General features: G+C 49.8%; 1 protein-coding gene across 1 annotated transcript in view; it reads left to right on the forward strand.

Moving 5' to 3' along the window:
- The first annotated feature begins 315 nt into the window (after window positions 1-315).
- The window catches only part of CA9 (carbonic anhydrase 9), a 34,535-nt gene continuing 15,139 nt past the window's right edge, over window positions 316-19,711 (forward strand). Inside the window, exons 1-4 of the mRNA XM_060263511.1 lie at window positions 316-414; window positions 4,182-4,220; window positions 5,198-5,368; window positions 12,373-12,518. Coding sequence (XP_060119494.1) covers window positions 330-414; window positions 4,182-4,220; window positions 5,198-5,368; window positions 12,373-12,518 — 441 coding nt within the window. The 5' untranslated portion in view covers window positions 316-329. The remainder of the gene's footprint in view (window positions 415-4,181; window positions 4,221-5,197; window positions 5,369-12,372; window positions 12,519-19,711) is intronic.

The raw sequence follows: 19,711 nt of genomic DNA on the forward strand, positions 1-19,711 counted from the left end.
TGCGGCGGGGGGGGGGGGAGTTCTGTGGCAGCGAAGCAAAGGTTGTGTGGGAGGAAGGGGAGACAGAGCTGGGAGCGCACCTGGCCAGACTCTGCTGAGGGGCTGGCGTCCGGGGAGGCAGACGGCGCGGGGCGGGAAGCGCCCGTGGCCCCTGAAGTCTCCGGAGCTCCCGGGCGCCGGGAAGGTGCTGGGTCCGCCGCCCGCCGCTCCCTTGCCTTCCCATCCCGTCGGGCAATAGACCCCGCCCGTCCCCCGCCCTGCCCTCCCCGCCCACGACGGCCTCTCCCTCACTGGCCGCTGGGCCCGCGCACCTAGAGCCGCGGGTGGAGATGCGCTTCTGGACTTGGTGGCTTTTGGCGCTGCTTCTGCAGGCCCTGCCGCCCGCCGGCGCCTCGGAGGACTCCAGTACAGCCGGTGGGTGAGAGGGGGCCGCGGTTGGCGGGAGAGGGGAGTCGGGGCGCGCCCAGGGATCGGTGTGCCCTCCCCGTCCAGGCCAGCCTGCTCCCACCCGCGCAGCAGCCTGCGGTTTCCACGGAAGGGGGGGGGGGGCGTCGGCCCAGGCTCCCTTCCATTCGTGGCTGCCTGCAGGCGTTCCTGGAAGGTGGGCTGCAGAGTTCCCGCCGCTTTCTGTCACTCCCCCAGCCCTTCAGCCTTGGAGGGGCACCTGGCCAGAGCCTCCCTCCCCACCACGACCCCCCCCGCAGGTTCTGGAGGGTTGCCTTCAGGCGTCGGAGGTGGGAATGGATCAGCGCGGGGACAGATCCCTCCTCCCTCCCACCCACCACCAGAGTTCTAGACCCAAAGGTCCCCACCCCCAAGAGAATCCGCTCCAGTTGCTCCAAGCAGCTCGGGGCGGGGAGGCTGGGCACCGGGCGGCAGGAGTGACGGGAGGAGACAAGGAGGATCCCTCCGCCCTCGGGACAAATGCAAAGCTCTTCCTCGCGTCTTCATCAGTGGCGAGTAGCCAGGGCAGCTACTCCCTCCAGCGGGCCAGGGGAACGGAGGGGGGGGGGGCAGGCTGCCGCCAGAGGCTGTGAAACTTCCTAGTTCAGCTGCCTGCTGCCTGCCCCGCTCCAGCCTTGGGCCAAGAAAGCGCCCCACCCCGGAGCGCTGATGGCGTCCCCCTCCTGCTCCTGTGATCTTGTTGTTGCTCTCGGTGTGTGTTTCGTGCAGCTCTTGGGGGGGGGGGGGGGTGGGCTCTACGCGCTAAGGCGGCAGGCAGGGGGGTGTGCTGCGAAGGGGCGCACCGCCACCTCTCTGCAGTCGCTCTGTTCTGCTCGCCCGCCCGCCCGCCCGCCCGGCCTCCCTCCCTCCAAGGGGAAAGGTGCGCGGCAGAATGCCCTGGCTAGCGCAAGGGGTGCTGCTGCAAGCGGGGGAGCAGAGCCCGCGGCCGCGTTCCCAGCAGGGAGAAGGAAGCAACAAGCGGCAGGCCAGAAGCAGAGCGCGTGGCGGGCGGGCTCCTTCTCTCCGGCTGCCGCCAGACTGCAAGCGCGGCACAGCCGGGCTCGGGTCAGCTGCACTCACTAGAGCTGCCTGCCTGCCTTCCTTCCGACCCGGGGGCTTGGATCTGGTCTCGGAAATCCATGGGCTGATCAGATCCAGGTCACGTTACTATAGAGCTGCCTCTAACCCGCCTAGGTGGGGAAAGGGCAGGCAGGGGGGAGGGGGCGGCGCTAGAGGCAGGGATCCGGTCATCCCCTTGCTGGATGGTCTGCAGGGACAGGAGCGGCTGAGCCACAGCTTGGCCTGCAGAAGGTCCCCGGTTCAGCTCCCAGCAGCAGCATGGGGGGAGGGGGAGGAGGAAGGGAAGGCCCTTCTCTGCCCGAGATTCTGGCCCACTGGCCACTGCCAGGCCAAGCAGCCCACTCTGACTGTGATAGCCAAAGGGCCTGATTCAGCTCATGGCAGCCGCCACCGTTGATTGGTTGATTCATTCCATTCCCTGGCTTGCTAGCCCGCCTCCCTCCCCTCCCGGAGCAGCTGGTATCCTTCTCTGCTGGGCCATGAGACCCTCGCCTCAACGATCCTCTGGTCAGGCAGAGAGGGGCTGGGGCTGGCCCGGGGCCACCTTTTGAGCTTCCGTGGCGGCCAAGGGGTTTCAGATGAACTCCTACCCTGGCGGCCCTGGTGTGTGTGGCAGCTGCGTGGGATTCAGACCCGGGCCTGCCAAATCCCCAGCCCAGCCCTCCAACCCCTGCTGTCCTCTTCGGAATCTTCAGGCCCTGCCTTCTTCCTGTTTAGGGGCTGGGTCAAAACACTTCTGCTTAGTGGAAGTTTTAACTCACCTTATAGTTGCTTCTTGGGGTTTAAAAATGACATTTAGCCTGTGTTCCTTTTCTGGTTGGTGTTTTTATGATGTGCTTGTTTGGTGCAGCAGTTAAGTGCGCAGACTCTGATTTCCCCTTCATCCTCCACGTGCAGCTGTGAGAGAGACCTCGGGTCAGTCATATTCTCTCAGAGCTGTACTCTCAAGAGCAGTTCTCAGTCAGAGCTCTCTCAGCCCTATTACCTCACAGGGTGTCTGTTGTGGGGAGAGGAAGGGAAGGCGTCTGTAAACCGCGCTGAGACTCTGAGTGAAGGGCGGGGTAGAAATCCCTTTTCTTCTTCTTTTATGCTCCTAATGGTTTTGTTTTCAGAGAGTGGCCTTGTCTGGTCTGCAGGAGAACGGCTGGATTTGAGGAGGTCCAAGAGTTTCAGAGCCAAACTCCCTTCATCAGGCATGAGTAGCTTGAAGTACTATTGGCTTAATTGACTGAAGGATGAGGATTATTGCTGGACAATTAGTTTTATTGATTTGTTGATTTAATTTGAATGTTGACAGTATATTTTTATTGCTAGCCACCTCAAGCAGGTCTCTAGAAAAGCAGCAAACAAACCGCTTAAGCAGGTGGCCATATCATCTACTTGAAAAAACCCCAAAACCAACAGTGGTGTCAAAAGATCTCTCTTGACAAATGGCTGCTATTAAGACCTGTCAAAATGCCTTAAAGTACATATGAGCAAAGAAAGAGCTTTGCTGGATCTGCTTAAAATGACCCCACAGAACTTCTGTTTGATTCATGGTGGAATGGATAATAATATTCTAATATTCCAGAGCCAAAGCATCACTTCTCTGCCCCCTGCAGACAGATATGCTGCCTCTTGAGCACCAGGGGCAGGGAGTAGAATGATTAGGAGCCATGAACTCTGATCTTGAGAACTGGGCTGGATTCCACACTCCTCCAAATCGGTCGGTCCGTCTGTCGGTTTGTCTCTGTCCGTCCCCGTCCGTCTATCCTTCATCCATCCATCTATCTACCCACCCACCCCCTCTGCTTTTCTGCTACATTGCCAGGGATTAGAACACTGGGGGGGGGGGCGCTATTTGGGGCTCCCAGAGCACCAGAGACTCATCAGCTGAAGACAAAGAAAGAAGCATTGTGTGGCTGAGAGGGAGGGAGGGAGGGAGCCAGCCAAGGACACCATTCCCAGCTTTTTTGCCTGCTCAGATCTGACACTGTGGTTATGCTGGAGAGGAGGAAGCCCATTGCCACAACTGGAAGCAGCAGGAGCCTGAGAACAACCCATGGATCTTCCTGCCTCCACAAAACTGTAGCAGCTGGGCAGGGTGGTCAGCCCTGTCCAGGGGGGCTGAGGGGTGGTGGGGGGCTGTTGATCAGCTATGTGCTGCATGTGGGAGCCCAGTTCAAAGTGGGACTGCAATACTTTGGGAGAGGGAGCTTGAGACACCCTCCTCCCAACCTGGGAAGTGGAAAGTCAAGAATACTCCTTTGCAGGGGCCAGGAAATGGAGAGATGGTCACAGGTTCTGTCTCTTGAGTGGATCCCCATTGGACCAGGACAGATGGGGAAACGAGGCCTGGCAGTGGATTTTGAGGAGAGTCTTTGACTCACAGTCTAGCATGTGAGAGTGTTATTAAAGAAAGGTGGGGAGTGGTTTCTGCCAAAGAAAACTCCTTCCCTCCCTGTACTGCCTCAGGTACTTGTGTAGGGCTCACACACACACACACACACACACACACACACTTTTGACCTAACATGGGCTTGGTCTAGGCAGGGCACCATCTCCATCGGCTCACCTGGGAGCAAAAGTGCAATGCGGGGGGGGGCAGAGGCATAGAGAGTCCTTTTGTTTCCTGATCATTTGTCCCCCCCTCCCCCTCCCCGTTGTTTCTTCCGCAGGTCCTCCTGGCCCTGGGCCCAGGCACTGGAGCTATGCAGGTGAGGGGTGGGGAGCCTCTGTCCTTGCCCTCTCTCTGGGCTGCTGGCCAACCGGCTTGCTGGGCTTAATGATTAGCTTGCTCTCCTTCACATTCGCCCGCCCGCCCTGCCCTCTCAGCACAGCCCCACCCTGAAAGCCTGCCTGGGCATAGGTGGATCTGACTGCTTGAGGGAGTCACAGAAGCCCCCCACTCCACCCCCACCCTGGGCTGGGGGGCAATGGCTGGCCAGGATCTCTCCTCACTGGGTGGGAGATTTGCCAAGGGCAATACAGCTGTGCTTATGCTGAAGATGAGGAAACCCATTGCCATGACTAGAAGCAGCAAGAGCCTGAGAACAACTCACGGATCTTCTTGCCTCCTCTGGGAGACCTGCCTGAGCCTCCTGTCTGGGAAGAAGCAGCTGTGGTTATGGTTAATGTTCCCTCTAAGCTGCAGAGTCTTGTGAGCAAAAATTCTACTTTGTAAGCTACTAGTATTAAAATTGTGAGTTACTGGCATTAAAGTTGTGAGCTACTGCATAAATTATTGTGCTCTGGCGCTATTTTTCCTGAGCCGAGACAAAAATGTATTAGCTGGAGGCTAAAAACGTGTGAGCTAGCTCATGCGAACTCATCTTAGAGGGAACACTGGTTGTGGTTGTCAAGATGGCCGCTGGACTAGTCGCCCTTTGGGGCCTCTAGGCCTAAGTTGTGTCATATAGAAACACATCTGTCAACTTCCTTTGCAAGAGGCTGGGATCAGTTCTTGGGAGAACAGGGAGAATCTTCCTGCTTTCTCATCATAGTAGTTCCTTTTCAAAGTGTGGCACTCTCTTTTTTGATAAGATGAGAGGTGGGACAGGCAGTATGAGCTCCCCGCTGCTCAACCACCCTCTTAGTGCTTGTCGACTCATGCCTGGGCACAGCCCTTGGCACTACAGAAGGACGGGTGACTGATCTGTCTGAGGCCTTCCTCACTTTCACTTTCACCTTTCAGACAAGGCACAGTGGGCATCCAATTTCCCCGACTGCGGGGGCAGCATGCAGTCACCAATCAACATTGAGACGTCCACCACCCTCTTTGCCCCCCAGCTGAAGCCCTTCCAGCTTTCTGGTTACAACCTGCCCCCCGAAGAGACACTCAGCCTCCAGAACAACGGGCATACCAGTGAGTCCTCCTGGGGTGGGGGAAAAATGCTCTTTTCTGGGCCCAGAGGCCCAGGACAAACACTGTAGGAGGCCAATTCTTGAAGCAGAGGGTGGCGTCAGGAGAACACCAAGGTTACAGTGGCAGGCATAATGCCAGAAAAAAACAGAAGATCCCTGCTGAACCTCTCTAGTCCAGCACCTGCTATCTCAAGCAGTGGCTCCAGCCAGTCAGAGCTCTCAGAATGGAGGCAGCTGTAGTGTAGAGCCTGGCTGCAGTTGGTGTGCTTAGAACAGTGACTGGGAATCTGCCTTTGATGGCTGACTTGTGTATTCGGGGCAGAAGACAGGAAGTGTGTGGCTAAGGGTCTGGTGATACGTCTGGAAGGTGCTCCTGGGCTCTGGCTCTTCTCTGCTGCTACAGACGGACTAGAACGGCCACCCATCTGGATCTGAATAGATCTGTTCCTCTCTGTGTCTGATTCTTTCATGTTTGTTCTTTTTGGTACTCCTGAGTGGGGACTGAGGATACGCATTTATAGAAATTGGTATTGGAGAATTGTCTTTCAGGTTCTTGAATTTGGTCCCTGATGGGTAGTTTCAGGGGCTGTTTATTGAATTTCTTTCAGCATCAGTGAGGTTGTGTTGTGATAAATGATGTTTCTTGATCATGTCAGTGATCAAGTGCAGCTTGGCAGCAAAAATGCTCTATCTAGAGATCTAGTGTGGCCTGCAGCCATGGGGATGGGGGGGGGGGTTCCATGTAGAGTGGAGGTGTCAAACATGCAGCCCTGGGGGCTGAATCAGGCCCTCAGAGGGCTCCAATCAGGCCCCCGAGTGATTGGCTGTCATCTGCTTCCTTCTCCCTCTCTCTTGCTTCCTTCTGCATCACAACTTGTTTTGCCAGGCTTGCTCAATCACACAGGAGCTACAGAGCAAAGTCTCTATTTTTTCTATTGGCTGAGGCTCCTCCCTTGGGGAGGAAGGGGGGAGGAATAGCTTGTTTTACCTGGCTATCTCAATTGCACAGCAGAGCTACTGAGCCAAGCTTCTCTTCCTTCTATTGGCTGAGGCTCCTCCCCCTCCTGGTCCCCTGGAGAAGGAAGGAAAGAGCCAGAGCTTCCTTTGCCCGATTCCCTGGATCCCATGGAAGAGTTACAAAGAAAGCACCTTTAAGACCAACCAATGTTAATGTTTTAAGCATGTTTTAATTTAATTTTTTTTTAAAAAAATCTTTAATTGTGTTTGTCTGTGTCCTTTATAAAAATTATAGCTAAATAAGTACTTCTGTCTAATCTTAAATAGGTACACATACAGCCTGGCCCGACATGGCTCAGCCCAACATGGTCTCATTTATGTCCGATCCGGCCCTCAAAAGAAATGAGTTCAACAACCTTTTCCCTGTAGCTTTGGGTGGGCACGGTCAGCAGTGGGTTGTGGGTGCAGCTCTGAGCTGGCTTTCTTCCCCCGAGATGAGGCTCCTTTGCCTTCGTCCAGTTCCTTCTGGGTGAGGCCCTGTGAGGCTGGCAGGGCTCAGGACCTGTGAACTAGAGTGAGCCACTGCAGCAGGGAGTCTGTTAATTCAGGTTGTTTTAGATTACTGCATTTCATTTCTATTTTGCATCCCCCATATGTCCGACATCCTTCCCTGCTCCCTCTTTCCCATGCAAGCAGTAATATGCCATGTTATAAGAACACCGGAAAGGTCCTTCCAGAACAGACCAGTGGTTCATCTAGGCCAGCATCCACTCACTCAATTGGGGAGGAGACTCCCTTCCTTCCTCTGTTTCCAAACTACCCCTTTCTAATTAAGAGCACCTGTGTGACTCCCAGATTGCTCAGGTGCAAGAGAAATGGGTTCTGCATATGCCATTTCTCAGTTGAGCCAGGTTGCATGCTTAGTCCGATGAGGGGAGGCCTGTGCTTGAGGGAGAGAGGCAGAATTTAGCTTGTCAGATTCTGCCCAAGATCCTAGAGGGACCAGCTGGTGGCAGCCACCTATTGGCCTTATGGGAGCTATTGTTTTGGGGCAAACAATAATCAAATGGCCACAGAGAGGCTGGAGGTGCAGGGCCATCCACCCGCCCCCCTTGATCTCCCTTGCTTTTCAGGCCTGGACTGTTGGGACAGCAATGTACCAGGAACTTAGAAGAGACAGTTCTCTGCTCCGTGGCCTCTGTCTCCAGTACATGCCATAGGGCTGCCTGCTCGCTCACTCTCTTGGATTTCTGAGCAGGTGTACACAGTGGTTTTCTTTCCTCATACCTCACCCCCAATGCTGCACTTTTGAACGAGACGTATCCTTCAGTGGCTACAGTCCAGCCAGTCCAGGGATCATCCTGCCAGGGGAGACCCAACCGTTAAGTAGAGAAAGAAGTACTTTTCTCCCTTTCTCACAATACAAGAACTCGTGGGCATTTGATGAAATTGCTGAGCAGACAGGTTAAAACGGATAAAAGGAAGTACTTCTTCACCCAAAGGGTGATTAACATGTGGAATTCACTGCCACAGGAGGTGGTGGCGGCCACAAGTATAGCCACCTTCAAGAGGGGTTTAGATAAAAATATGGAGCACAGGTCCATCAGTGGCTATTAGCCACAGTGTGTGTGTATATATAAATTTTTTTGCCACTGTGTGACACAGAGTGTTGGACTGGATGGGCCGTTGGCCTGATCCAACATGGCTTCTGTTATGTTCTTAATCTGAGCCTATCCCAGGTTGTCTTGTCATTTCACTTAATAAAGGTGTTGTTCAGCTGCAGTGGTTGAAACCCATTTCCTCTTCAGCTGGCAAGAGGAATGAGTTGTTTGGGTTGACAGAGCTGGGCAAGTCTTCTGCCCAGACAGGGCCAAGCTCTCAGGGTGTGTCTCCTTGGGAGGGTTGTCCCAGTGAATCTTTCCTGCTGCTTTCTAGGAAGGGACAAACTGGGCTTGGCTGAGAGTCAGACCCAGAGGCCTTGACACCCACTGCCCTCCACATTTCCCACATGCACTCCAGATGGAGAACTGCCCAGAGGCTGCAACCTGCAGGGGCACAGAGGGCATTTTCATGGGTGGGGGAGCTTCAAGCACTCTCTGAAGTTATTGGCAGAAATGTGTTTGTGTTCCCAATAGACCCACAGCAGGGGGTGGAAGGAGGGGAGGGAAGGGTGCTCCGCCAGTGTGTCCCCTGCCTTCCCACTCCCTTCTGGCATTGCTATGGCTCTCAAAAGGGCTTCCAGGATTATTGGGTTTGGAGATTCTGGGGTAAATGCAGCATTACCAAGCTGGCAGTGTATAAGCAGAGCAGATCTTTAACTCAAAGTGCAGGCTTGGCTTTCTGCTGTCTTTTAAGGCCTCAACTTCAGCAGCAGTTTCATACCAGATATGAGTTGCCAGACACTGGTCGGTGACATCCAGAGTACACAAGGGCACAGCTCTTACAGCAGATGTAACTGGTCGGTCACCAAAGATGCCCATTCCTCTGTGTAACCTCTCCCCCTAATTGCAAAACAAAGGACATCATAACTTTACACATGACCAAAAAAAAAGGTCAGAGTCTTCAGAGGGAAACCTCCAGCTGACTGTGCTTAGACCCTTCTCATCTACCACTCCTGGAGTCCTGTGGATAAAATAAGAGCCAGATCGTAGAAACAGAAAGGCCACCGAGCATGCTGCATTGGTCCTTTCAGTTCTTCATCAGCCAGCAGCTGGGGTTCCTGTATCTCATAAGGGGAAGATTCTATTTATCTTATAAGTCCCAGGGCTGGACTGTATCTTACAAGGGGCAAAATCTTCCAACAAAGAATGGGGTATGAATTCTGGAGTAATCAATACCCAAGAGTATAGTCTGAAGACACCTGGCATGGTCACTTTGGAAATGTCCAGCAGTTGTGTGCCAGATCCACATCTGGATCGGCGACGTTCTGCATTCTCTTCAGTTCTGTGAAGGAAGAATGGTGAGATGTGAGTGATGCCATCATAATTACCATAAGCCATAAGATGTAACAAAAACTGCTGAAAAGATTCATGGATTTGATTTTATTGGCTGAAATTAAATCAAAAGACTTTCCAGCTCAACTTTAGGAAGAACTTCTTCAGTGGAACAGGCTTCTTGCTCAGGAGGTGGTGGGCTCCCCTTCCTTGGAGGATTTTAAGCAGAGGCCAGATGGCCACCTGACAGCAATGAGGATCCTGTGAATTTAGGGGGAGATGTTTGTGAGTTTCCTGCATTGTGCATGGGGCTGGACTAGATGACCCTGGAGGTCCCTTCCAACACTTCTACGATTCTAACAGACTTCCTCCTTGGGAGGTGGTGGGCTCTCCTTACTTGGAGGTTTCTAAACAGAGGCTAGATGGTCATCTGACAGCAATGAAGATCATTTGAATTTAGGAGGAGGTGTTTGTGAGTTTCCTGCATTGTGCAGGGGGTTGGACTAGATGACCCTGGAGGTCCCTTCCAACTCTTCTATGATTCTAACAGGCTTCCTCCTTGGGAGAAGGTGGGCTCTCCTTCCTTGGAGGATTTTAAGCAGAGGCTAGATGGCCACCTGACAGCAGTGAGGATCCTGTGAATTTAGGGGGAGATATTTGTGAGTTTCCTGCATTGTGCAGGGGGTTGGACTCGATGACCCTGGAGGTCCCTTCCAACTCTTCTATGATTTTAACAAACTTCCTCCTCGGGAGGTGGTGGGCTCTCCTTCCTTGGAGGTTTCTAAACGGAGGCTAGATGGCCACCTGACAGCAATGAGGATCCTGTGAATTTAGGGGGAGCTGTTTGTGAGTTTCCTGCATTGTGCAGGGGGTTGGACTAGATGATCCTGGAGTCCCTTCCAACTCTTCTATGATTCTAACAGACTTCCTCCTTGGGAGGTGGTGGGCTCTCCTTTCTTGGAGGCTTTTCAACAGAGGCTAGATGGCCACCTGACTGCAATGAGGATCCTGTGAATTTAGGGGGAGGCATTTGTGAGTTTCCTGCATTGTGCAGGGGGTTGGACTAGATGTCCCTGGAGGTCCCTTCCAACTCTATGATTCTAACAGGCTTCCTCCTCGGGAAGTGATTGGCTCTCCTTCCTTGGAGGTCTCTCAACAGAGGCTAGATGGCCATCTGAAAGCAATGAAGATCCTGTGAATTTAGGGGGAGGTGTTTGTGAGTTTCTGCATTGTGCAGGGGGTTGGACTAGATGGCCCTGGAGGTCCTTTCCAACTCTTCTATGATTCTAACAGGCTTCCTCCTCGGGAGGTGGTGGGCTCTCCTTCCTTGGAGGTTTCTAAACAGAGGCTAGTTGGCCACCTGACAGCAATGAGGATCCTGTGAATTTAGGGGGAGGTGTTTGTGAGTTTCCTGCATTGTGCAGGGGGTTGGACTAGATGGCCCTGGAGGTCCCTTCCAACTCTTCTATGATTCTAACAGGCTTCCTCCTTGGGAGGTGGTGGGCTCTCCTTCCTTGGAGGTTTCTAAAAAGAGGCTAGATGGCCATCTGACAGCAATGAAGATCCTTTGAATTTAGGAGGAGGTGTTTGTGAGTTTCCTGAATTGTGCAGGGGGTTGGACTCGATGACCCTGGGGGTCCCTTCCAACTCTTCTATGATTCTAACACGCTTCCTCCTCGGGAGGTGATGGGCTCTCCTTCCTTGGAGGTTTTTTATCAGAGGCTAGATGGCCACCTGACTGCAATGAGGATCCTGTGAATTTAGGGGGAGGTGTTTGGGAGTTTCCTGCATTGTGCAGGGGGTTGGACTAGATGGCCCTGGAGGTCCCTTCCAACTCTTCTATGATTCTAACAGGCTTCCTCCTCGGGAGGTGGTGGGCTCTCCTTCTTTGGAGGATTTTAAGCAGAGGCTAGATGGCCACCTGACAGCAATGAGGATCCTGTGAATTTAGGGGGAGGTGTTTGTGAGTTTCCTGCATTGTGCAGGGAGTTGGACTAGATGACCCTGGAGGTCCCTTCCAACTCTTCTAACAGGCTTCCTTTTCGGGAGGTGGTGGGCTCTCCTTCCTTGGAGGATTTTAAGCAGAGGCTTGATGGCCACCTGACAGCAATGCGGATCCTGTGAAACTTGGGCAGATTGTGAGAAGGAAGGAGTGGGCCAGCACTTGGCGCTCTCTTATATGGCCCTTTCTTATATGTCCAGGGTGAGGCACCTCAGACTCAGGAGGGGATTTCTCTCCCTCCAGGCGAGATGAGCCGGGGATCCTGGAGGTGATTTTTGCCTCCCCCTGGGCATAGTGGAGGGGGGGGGGCGTTAGTGGGGAAGGTAGTTATGAATTTCCTGCATGGTGCCCAGGGGTTTGGACTAGATGAGCCAGTTCCATGTTTCTAAGTCTCTGAACGGCCACTAGCCCCAATGGCTCAATGGCTCCTGTGTGCTGCTCAGTTGCTGAAAGAGTGGGCCACGAGGTGGGCCTTTGTGGTGAGCCTTCTAAGGGGATCCAGTTGGCCACTGGGGGGAACAGGAAGCCAGCCTAGATCAACCTTCTTCTGATTTAATTTATTTATTTCATCAGACTTCTAGACCGCCTTCCCTGCAGTGTTTGTTGCCCAGGTGGGGCAGCCGTATTGGTCTGAAGCAGCAGAACAAAGTCTGAGCCAATCAGGCACCTTTCAGACCAAAGAAGTTTTATTCCAGGTAGCAGCTTTGGTGTACATCTGATGCAGTGTTTATGATCCAGTGGAGTAAAACAACAACCACTGAGCATACAACAGGGCAGAGAGCTGGGGTCACGGGGGGGGGGGGGCTGGGGGGGAGGCTGCTGTGAATTTCTTGTGCTGTGCAGGGGGGCTATACTAGATGACCCTTGATGCCCCTTCCAGCAAGGAGTACTTAGAGTTCAAGACAGGGACAGGCCGCCAATAAGATAAAAGGCTTGTTTGTTCCCGTTTGCAGTCAAATGTCTGTCAGCGCACGGGGAGGGGGTGCAGGGAAGTGGAGGCGCTGGGGTCTGCCTGTTCAGCCCTGTGAGAAGCAGCTGTGATGGGACAGGAGATGTTGGACAGATCTGGCCAGAAAGGACACTGAGGAGCCTCTGCCTCTTTGCCTCCTGCAGTCGTTCTGGGCCTGCCGGCCAACGTGTCTATATCCGGAGGTGGGCTCCCAGAGGCCTACCTGGCGGCCCAGCTGCACCTGCACTGGGGGTCCCAGGGGGGGCCTGGCTCTGAGCACACCGTGGATGGCCACCACTTTGCTGGGGAGGTAAGTCCTGCCCTCTGTAGCTCCTGGGACTCTCCAGCCGGGGCTGCAGAAAGAAGGGGGGGAACAGCCTCACTGGGTCTCCCTGGGGCAAACCCAGCATAGGCAGAACAGGTTCACTCCTGGATTCACTCCACCCCCCCCCCCCAAATGCTTCCGGGGCCGCAGAGGGATGCAAGGAGGTTTATCAGCCTGGAGCCCACGGACACAGCCAGGGCAAAGTGGGAGGGCAGACCCGGTCACCTGCAATAGGGAGGGTTCTGCTGCCCTCTGTCTCAGAATGTCCACAAAGAGTTGCCCTCCAGCACCTTCCGGTCACTCAACCAGAAGCAGTCTTCTGCCAAGCCTTGTCTTCTGCAGTCAGCATGGGCTTTCCGGGGTCTCGGGCACAGACTCACACGCCACCATCACCCACTACCTGACCCTTGCAGCTGAAGATGCTGCTGCTGAACCATGACCCCTCTCCAACACGCTCATCCCCTTCCTCTGGCAGGCAGCCAGTGCCGAGGGGGGGGGCTTGGGGTCAGGCCTTGCACCAGCCACGCAAAGACCAAGGAATGAAGATGTGACATGTACTGGTCCACTTCTTATACTCAGGGCAGTCCAGACTGGTTTCTGTGGGAAGCCCACAAGAATCCCACAATAGAGAGAAGGTCTCAGGCTATCCCCCCCCCCCAACGCACACACACACACACCTGGTAGCTAGTGGACTTCTCTTCTTTAAAGCTTTCTCGCCTTGTGTTCTATGAACTAATGATGCACTATAGGAAGTACTTTAACCTGCAAGAGTGAACTTGATTGGAGGACCCTATCTTCTAGCGTTCTAACAAGAGACAGAGGGAGGGGGTGGAAACCCACCCCAAATCCTTATTGCTCTCTCACTTGCATATATCTAAAATGGAGTTACACATCAAAGGGGAAAACAGTTCTTCTGATTGGCCCCCTGATGGACCTCCTGATGGAATCTGGTTTTTTGGCCACTGTGTAACACAGAGTGTTGGACTGGATGGGCCATTGGCCTGACCCAATATGGCTTCTCTTATGTTCTTATGTCTGGGGCAGTGATGATCTGTATTCTTGGTGCTTGGGGGGGGGACAACAGTGGGAGGGCTTCTAGTGTCCCGGCCCCACTGGTGGACCTCCTGATGGTGTCTTGTGTTTTGGGATGTGACACAGTGTTGGATTGGATGGACCATTGGCCTGATCCAAAATTACTTCTCTTATGTTCTTATGATCTGTGCCCCGCTAGTGCTGATTTAGCTTTTTTGTCAGCTCTGCAGCTCTCTGTACATCCTGCCATCCGTCCATAGGAAGGCTGAGCACACAACTCATCAGTCAAAAAAAGCAGTATAGACACACACACGCACATATATTGGCCACTGTGTGACACAGAGTGTTGGACTGGATGGGTCATTGGCCTGATCCAACATGGCCTCTCTTATGTTCTTAGTCTTCTTCTCAAATTTTAAATGTTTACAAGCAGTACTTAAAGGGTTAATTAAAAACCTGTACTCATTTACAATATTTTTACCCTCACTTGCTCCAAATATTGGATTTCAAACAGCCTAGTAAAACAGCCATAAAATTGTACCCAGGTGCAATTCAGAATGCTGGTTCTTACCTTGAAAGTCCTAAATGTGGGGATGTGAAAGACAGGCCCCTCCATGTTGGCTTGTTGAGATCTGCCTCTCCAGCTCAGTTCTCCATGCCCCTGCCTTCAGAGCTAAGGCGGGTGGCACCCAGAGGCAGAGCCTGGTCAGAACTCCCTTCCCTGGGTGGCTCTTCTGGCCCCAGCATTGATTTCTTCCAGGTGTCTGCAAGCCCAAGTGGGCTCTGAGTTCAGGGGATGGGGTTTTGATGCCATTTTATCCTGGAAACTGTTCTTTTAAGCGGATGCCTGAAGTCTCTTTTTATGGTGTACATTTTTATGTCATGCTGGGTTTTATTTAATATATTTTCATGTTTCTTATCAGGCTCCTTAAGGGACAGCATAAAAATTCTAAAATAAATAAGTGCAACCTCCACAAAATAAATAATCCCCCACCCCGGTGGTTGTACTCCATCTCCCGCTGCCTCTTCATGGCTGCCAGAATGCCAGTGCCATCCTGCCAGAGACTCCAGGTGTGACTCCAGCCCTGCCACAGTGCTCTTGGTGACTAGACCAGCCTGGCCTCTCTTCCTAGACGTTTGCCAAGAGCACAGCTGGTCCACAGCAGGAGAGAAGGCCCTTCAGAGGTTTGGGTCCCAGGTGTTAAAGTCCCACCTTAAACTGAGCTCAGACATAATCAGGCATCCTATGGAATTGCTTTAGAAGAGGCGCTGCATAAGAACATAAGAGAAGCCCTGTTGGGTCAGGCCAATGGCCCATCCAGTCCAACACTCTGTGTCACATAAGAACATAAGAGAAGCCCTGTTGGATCAGGCCAGTGGCCCCTCCAGTCCAACACTCTGTTTCACATAAGAACATAAGAGAAGCCCTGTTGGATCAGGCCAGTGGCCCATCCAGTCCAACACTCTGGGTAACATAAGAGAAGTCATGTTGGATCAGGCCAATGGCCCCTCCAGTCCAACACTCTGGGTCACATAAGAACATAAGAGAAACCCTGTTGGATCAGGCCAATGGCCCATCCAGTCCAACACTCTGGGTAACATAAGAGAAGTCATGTTGGATCAGGCCAATGGCCCCTCCAGTCCAACACTCTGTGTCACATAAGAACATAAGAGAAGCCCTGTTGGATCAGGCCAGTGGCCCATCCAGTCAGCACTCTGTGTCACATAAGAACATAAGAGAAGCCCTGTTGAATCAGGCCAATGGCCCCTCCAGTCCAACACTCTGAGTCACATAAGAACATAAGAGAAGCCCTGTTGGGTCAGGCCAGTGGCCCATCCAGTCCAGCACTCTGTGTCACATAAGAACATAAGAGAAGCCCTGTTGGGTCAGGACAATGGCCCATCCAGTCCAACACTCTATGTCAAACAGTGGCCAAAAAAACCCCAGGTGCCATCAGGAGGTCCACCAGTGGGAACAGGACACTAGAAGCCCTCCTACTGCACCCTCCCACTGCGCCCCCCCACAGCACCAAGAATACAGAGCATCACTGCCCCAGACATAAAATCATAAGAGAAGCCCTGTTGGATCAGGCCAATGGCCCATCCAGCCCAATGCTCTGTGTCACACAGTGGCCAAAAAACCCCCAGGAACCATCAGGAGGTCCATCAGTGGGGCCAGGACACTAGAAGCCCTTCCACTGTGCCCCCCCAAGCACCAATACAGAGCATCACTGCCCCAGACAGAGAGATCCAACAATACACTGTGGCTAATAGCCACTGATGGACCTCTGCTCCAGATGTTGATTCATTTTTTTTTTTTTTTTTTTTTTAGAGTTTTAAAGTTTTATTACTAAAAATCAACTACAAACATAACAAAATGCTAACACACTAATAACGTGAAACATATAACATAAAAAACAACACAATACACAACACAATATACATACTACTCCCTACCACATCATCCCCTACCAACTACCAACCACCCACACTGGAGAGGGATAGGGGGGTTAAACATAAAAGCATTACACAGTTCAATGCTTCATCTATACATTATCCTGATATACTCTGTTTTTATATGTCTTATATCATATAACATATGTCATATATCATATATCAAAACCTATCATATATCATAACCTCTGTTTTTAACCCAGTCATATACAGGGTCCCATTCCTCCCGACATTTCTGCACATTACCACCTCTTAATCGGGTGGTCATCAAATCTGCTTCCGCCGTTTCAAAAAGTTTAGATATAAATTCTTCTCTGTTAGGAGTTCTGTCCTCCTTCCAGTACTTAGCATATAAGATTCTGGCAATTGTAACTATGTACAACACTAATTTCAACTTGGTCGCTGGTAAATTTTGTCTGCAAATGTTTATGAGATACAGTTCCGGAACATGCTTTACTTGTATTTTCAGAATTTTTTGAATCCAGATATTGACTTGTGTCCAATATTTCCTGGCCTTTTTACAATGCCACCATATATGGAACAGAGAACCTTTGACTTCGGTACATTTCCAACATTTATTGGAGTAAGAGGGATATATTTTTGCCAATCTGTCTGGAGTGAGATACCATCTATAAACCATTTTATACACATTTTCTTTGAGGTCTGCTGGTTTTATTAACTTCATATTCTGCTTCCATAGCTTCTCCCACTCTTCCAGATCTATATTGTAACCAAAGTCTTTCAACCATCTAATCCAGGCTTCTTTCACCACTTCATCCTGCATCTTGGCTTGGAGCAGCCATTCATATACCTTGGCAATTAATTTTTGTTTAGACTCCAAAATCAAATCTAGATCAGAGTCGGAATTCCCAAAACCTATTTCTTTATCTTTTCGAAATCTCGATCTCACTTGACATTGTAGCCACCAAGATAGCTTTAAAACTTCTTCTTCAATCAGTTCATTGTGGTCATTTAACAGATAAGCATAGTCCTGTTGATTTTCCCAATTATATAATTTAGGATGCGACGAAGCCTCTATCGGGGAAATCCATTTTGGCGTCTGTTTATACAGTACTTTTATTTCGCTCCAGACCGCATACAAAGCTCTTCTTATTTCATGTCTGAGAAACCGCCCGGTTTTAGTAGGAGTTTTATACCACATATAACTATGCCAACCTTCTCCCAGACCATCGCCCTCTATGGACAGTAGCCTTTTATTGTCCAATTTACACCAAGTTCTCAGCCACGCAATGCAGCACGCTTTATAGTATAATTTCCAGTCTGGGAGAGCAAATCCTCCTCTTAGCTTAGTGTCTTGCATGACTTTCATTTTTATTCTGGCCTTCTTACCCTGCCAAATAAACATTCTAGTCAACTCGTTAAGTTGTTGGAAGAAGGATTTGGGTAATGCAATTGGAATCGTTTGAAATAAAAATAAAATTCTCGGAAGTATATTCATTTTAATTGTAGCGACTCGACCAAGAAGTGAAATCTGTAGATCTTTCCATTTCATTAGATCCCTACGGATCTCTTTCAAAATTTTTTCGTAATTATCCCTATATAGATTCTTTAAATTATTAGTCAGGAATATTCCTAAATATTTAACCTTTTTTTCATTCTTAAATCCTGAGAGCTGCTCCAATCTTTCAATTTGATCCTTTTCCATATTTTTCAATAGAATCTTAGTTTTAGTGGCATTCAATTTAAATCCAGATACTTCTCCAAACTCATTCAGTCTTTGTTTAAGGCGCTCTATCGATGACATAGGTTGTTCTAGTATAAATACCAAATCATCTGCAAATGCCAACGTCTTTAATTCTGTATTATTTATTCTAATTCCTTGAATTTGGGAATCTTCTCTTATCTTCTTAATCAGCGGCTCCAAAGTCAATATAAAAAGTAGTGGAGATAGAGGGCACCCTTGTCTTGTACCTTGTTCTATTTCTATTGAATCCGTCGTTACTCCATTAAAATTAGCTTTGGCTGTCTGTTTCGTGTAAATTGCTTCGACCATTGAGCAATATCTTTCTCCACATCCAACTCCTGCCAATGTCTCTTTAATGAAGTTCCAGTTGACATTGTCAAAAGCCTTTTCCGCGTCTATCAAAATCGCCGCGAATTCTTTATCTGAATGTTCCCTATAATATTCAATTGCATTCAGAAACAGTCTCACGTTTTGGTTCATTAAACGTTCCGGGACAAAACCTGTTTGATCTTCATGAACTAGACTTCTGATAACTTTCTTCAATCTATTTGCTAATATTGTTGCGTAGATCTTATAATCACTATTCAATAGAGAGATTGGTCTATAATTTTTAATTTCTGCTGGGTCAGAATCTTCTTTGTGTATGAGAGATATTAAGGCCTCTTTCCACGATTCCGGAATCTCCCCCGTGTTGTAAACATTTTCCAATACCCTCTTAAAGGGCAGCAGCAACTCATCTTCGAAAACTTTGAAGAATTCAATCGGCAATCCGTCTGTACCCGGCGTCTTGTTACTTTTTTGAGTTTTAATAGCTTCAACTACTTCCTGCATTGAAATTGGGCTCTCTAAACTTACTTGTTGTTCCTTTGTTAATTGCTTCAGTTCCACTTCTTTTACATAAGTCTCTTGTTTTTGCTGATCAATCTTCTGTTTCTTATACAAGTTCCGATAGAAATTTTGAATGATTAATTTCATTTGAGAATTTTGGAAAGTCTCCTCCTCCGCCTCATTTCTTAACATCTTTATGATCTTTTTCTCCTTCTCTTTCCTCAGTCTATACGCCAACCATCTACTCACTTTATTTGCATTTTCAAAATAATTTTGTCTTGTCCATTTTAACTTCCTCTCAATTTCCTCTGCCAGGAGAGTATTTATCTGATGCTGAGTAGCTGTAATTTTGGTCCTAATCCCATTTGAGTTCGCCGCTTTCTGTTGCTTTTCAAAGCAATTCAGCTTTGTCAATAGTTCATTGTAAGTCTTCCTTTGTTCCCTTTTCCTCCTTGATGAATAACGGATAGCCACACCCCTAAAGAAGGCCTTGAATGCATCCCATATGATTGGAATCTTTGTATCCTTTTCCAAATTACGTTTAAAAAATTCTTGTATTTCTTTTTTAGCTTCTTCCAAAAACTTAGATTCCTTCAAAATTTGTAAATTTAAAGACCATCTAAAATTTCTTTTTTGTTCCTGGAATACCACCGAAATTGGACTATGATCCGCATACGATTGAGGAAGAATATCCACATGATTAACTGACAGTATCATTTCTAACGACATCCAAATCATGTCAATTCTTGACCAAGACTTATGTGGTTGTGAATAAAAAGTAAAATCTGCTGTACTCGGATTTCTTGTTCTCCAAGCATCTACTAGGTTCAGTTCCTCAGCCATTTTCAAAAAGGAGTTTGGTAGTAAATTTCGAGTCTTCGTTTTTTTCTTCTGAACATCCTCATATTTTTTATCCAGTTTCACATCAAATATCGCGTTATAGTCTCCTATAATGCAGTATCTATCCGAATTCATCTCTCTAAGCTTAAGATACAAATCTTGATAGAATTTTTCCTGATTTTCATTGGGGGCATATATATTGCCCAAAATTGTTTTCTGGCCATTTAGTTCCACTTCAACGATAAGAATTCTTCCTTGCTCATCCGAATATAGGCATCTCGAATTAATCTGTTTAGGAATAAAAATTGCTACTCCCTTC

The sequence above is a fragment of the Heteronotia binoei genome, unplaced genomic scaffold, assembly GCF_032191835.1.
Source record: "Heteronotia binoei isolate CCM8104 ecotype False Entrance Well unplaced genomic scaffold, APGP_CSIRO_Hbin_v1 ptg000322l, whole genome shotgun sequence".
Lineage (NCBI taxonomy): Eukaryota > Metazoa > Chordata > Lepidosauria > Squamata > Gekkonidae > Heteronotia > Heteronotia binoei.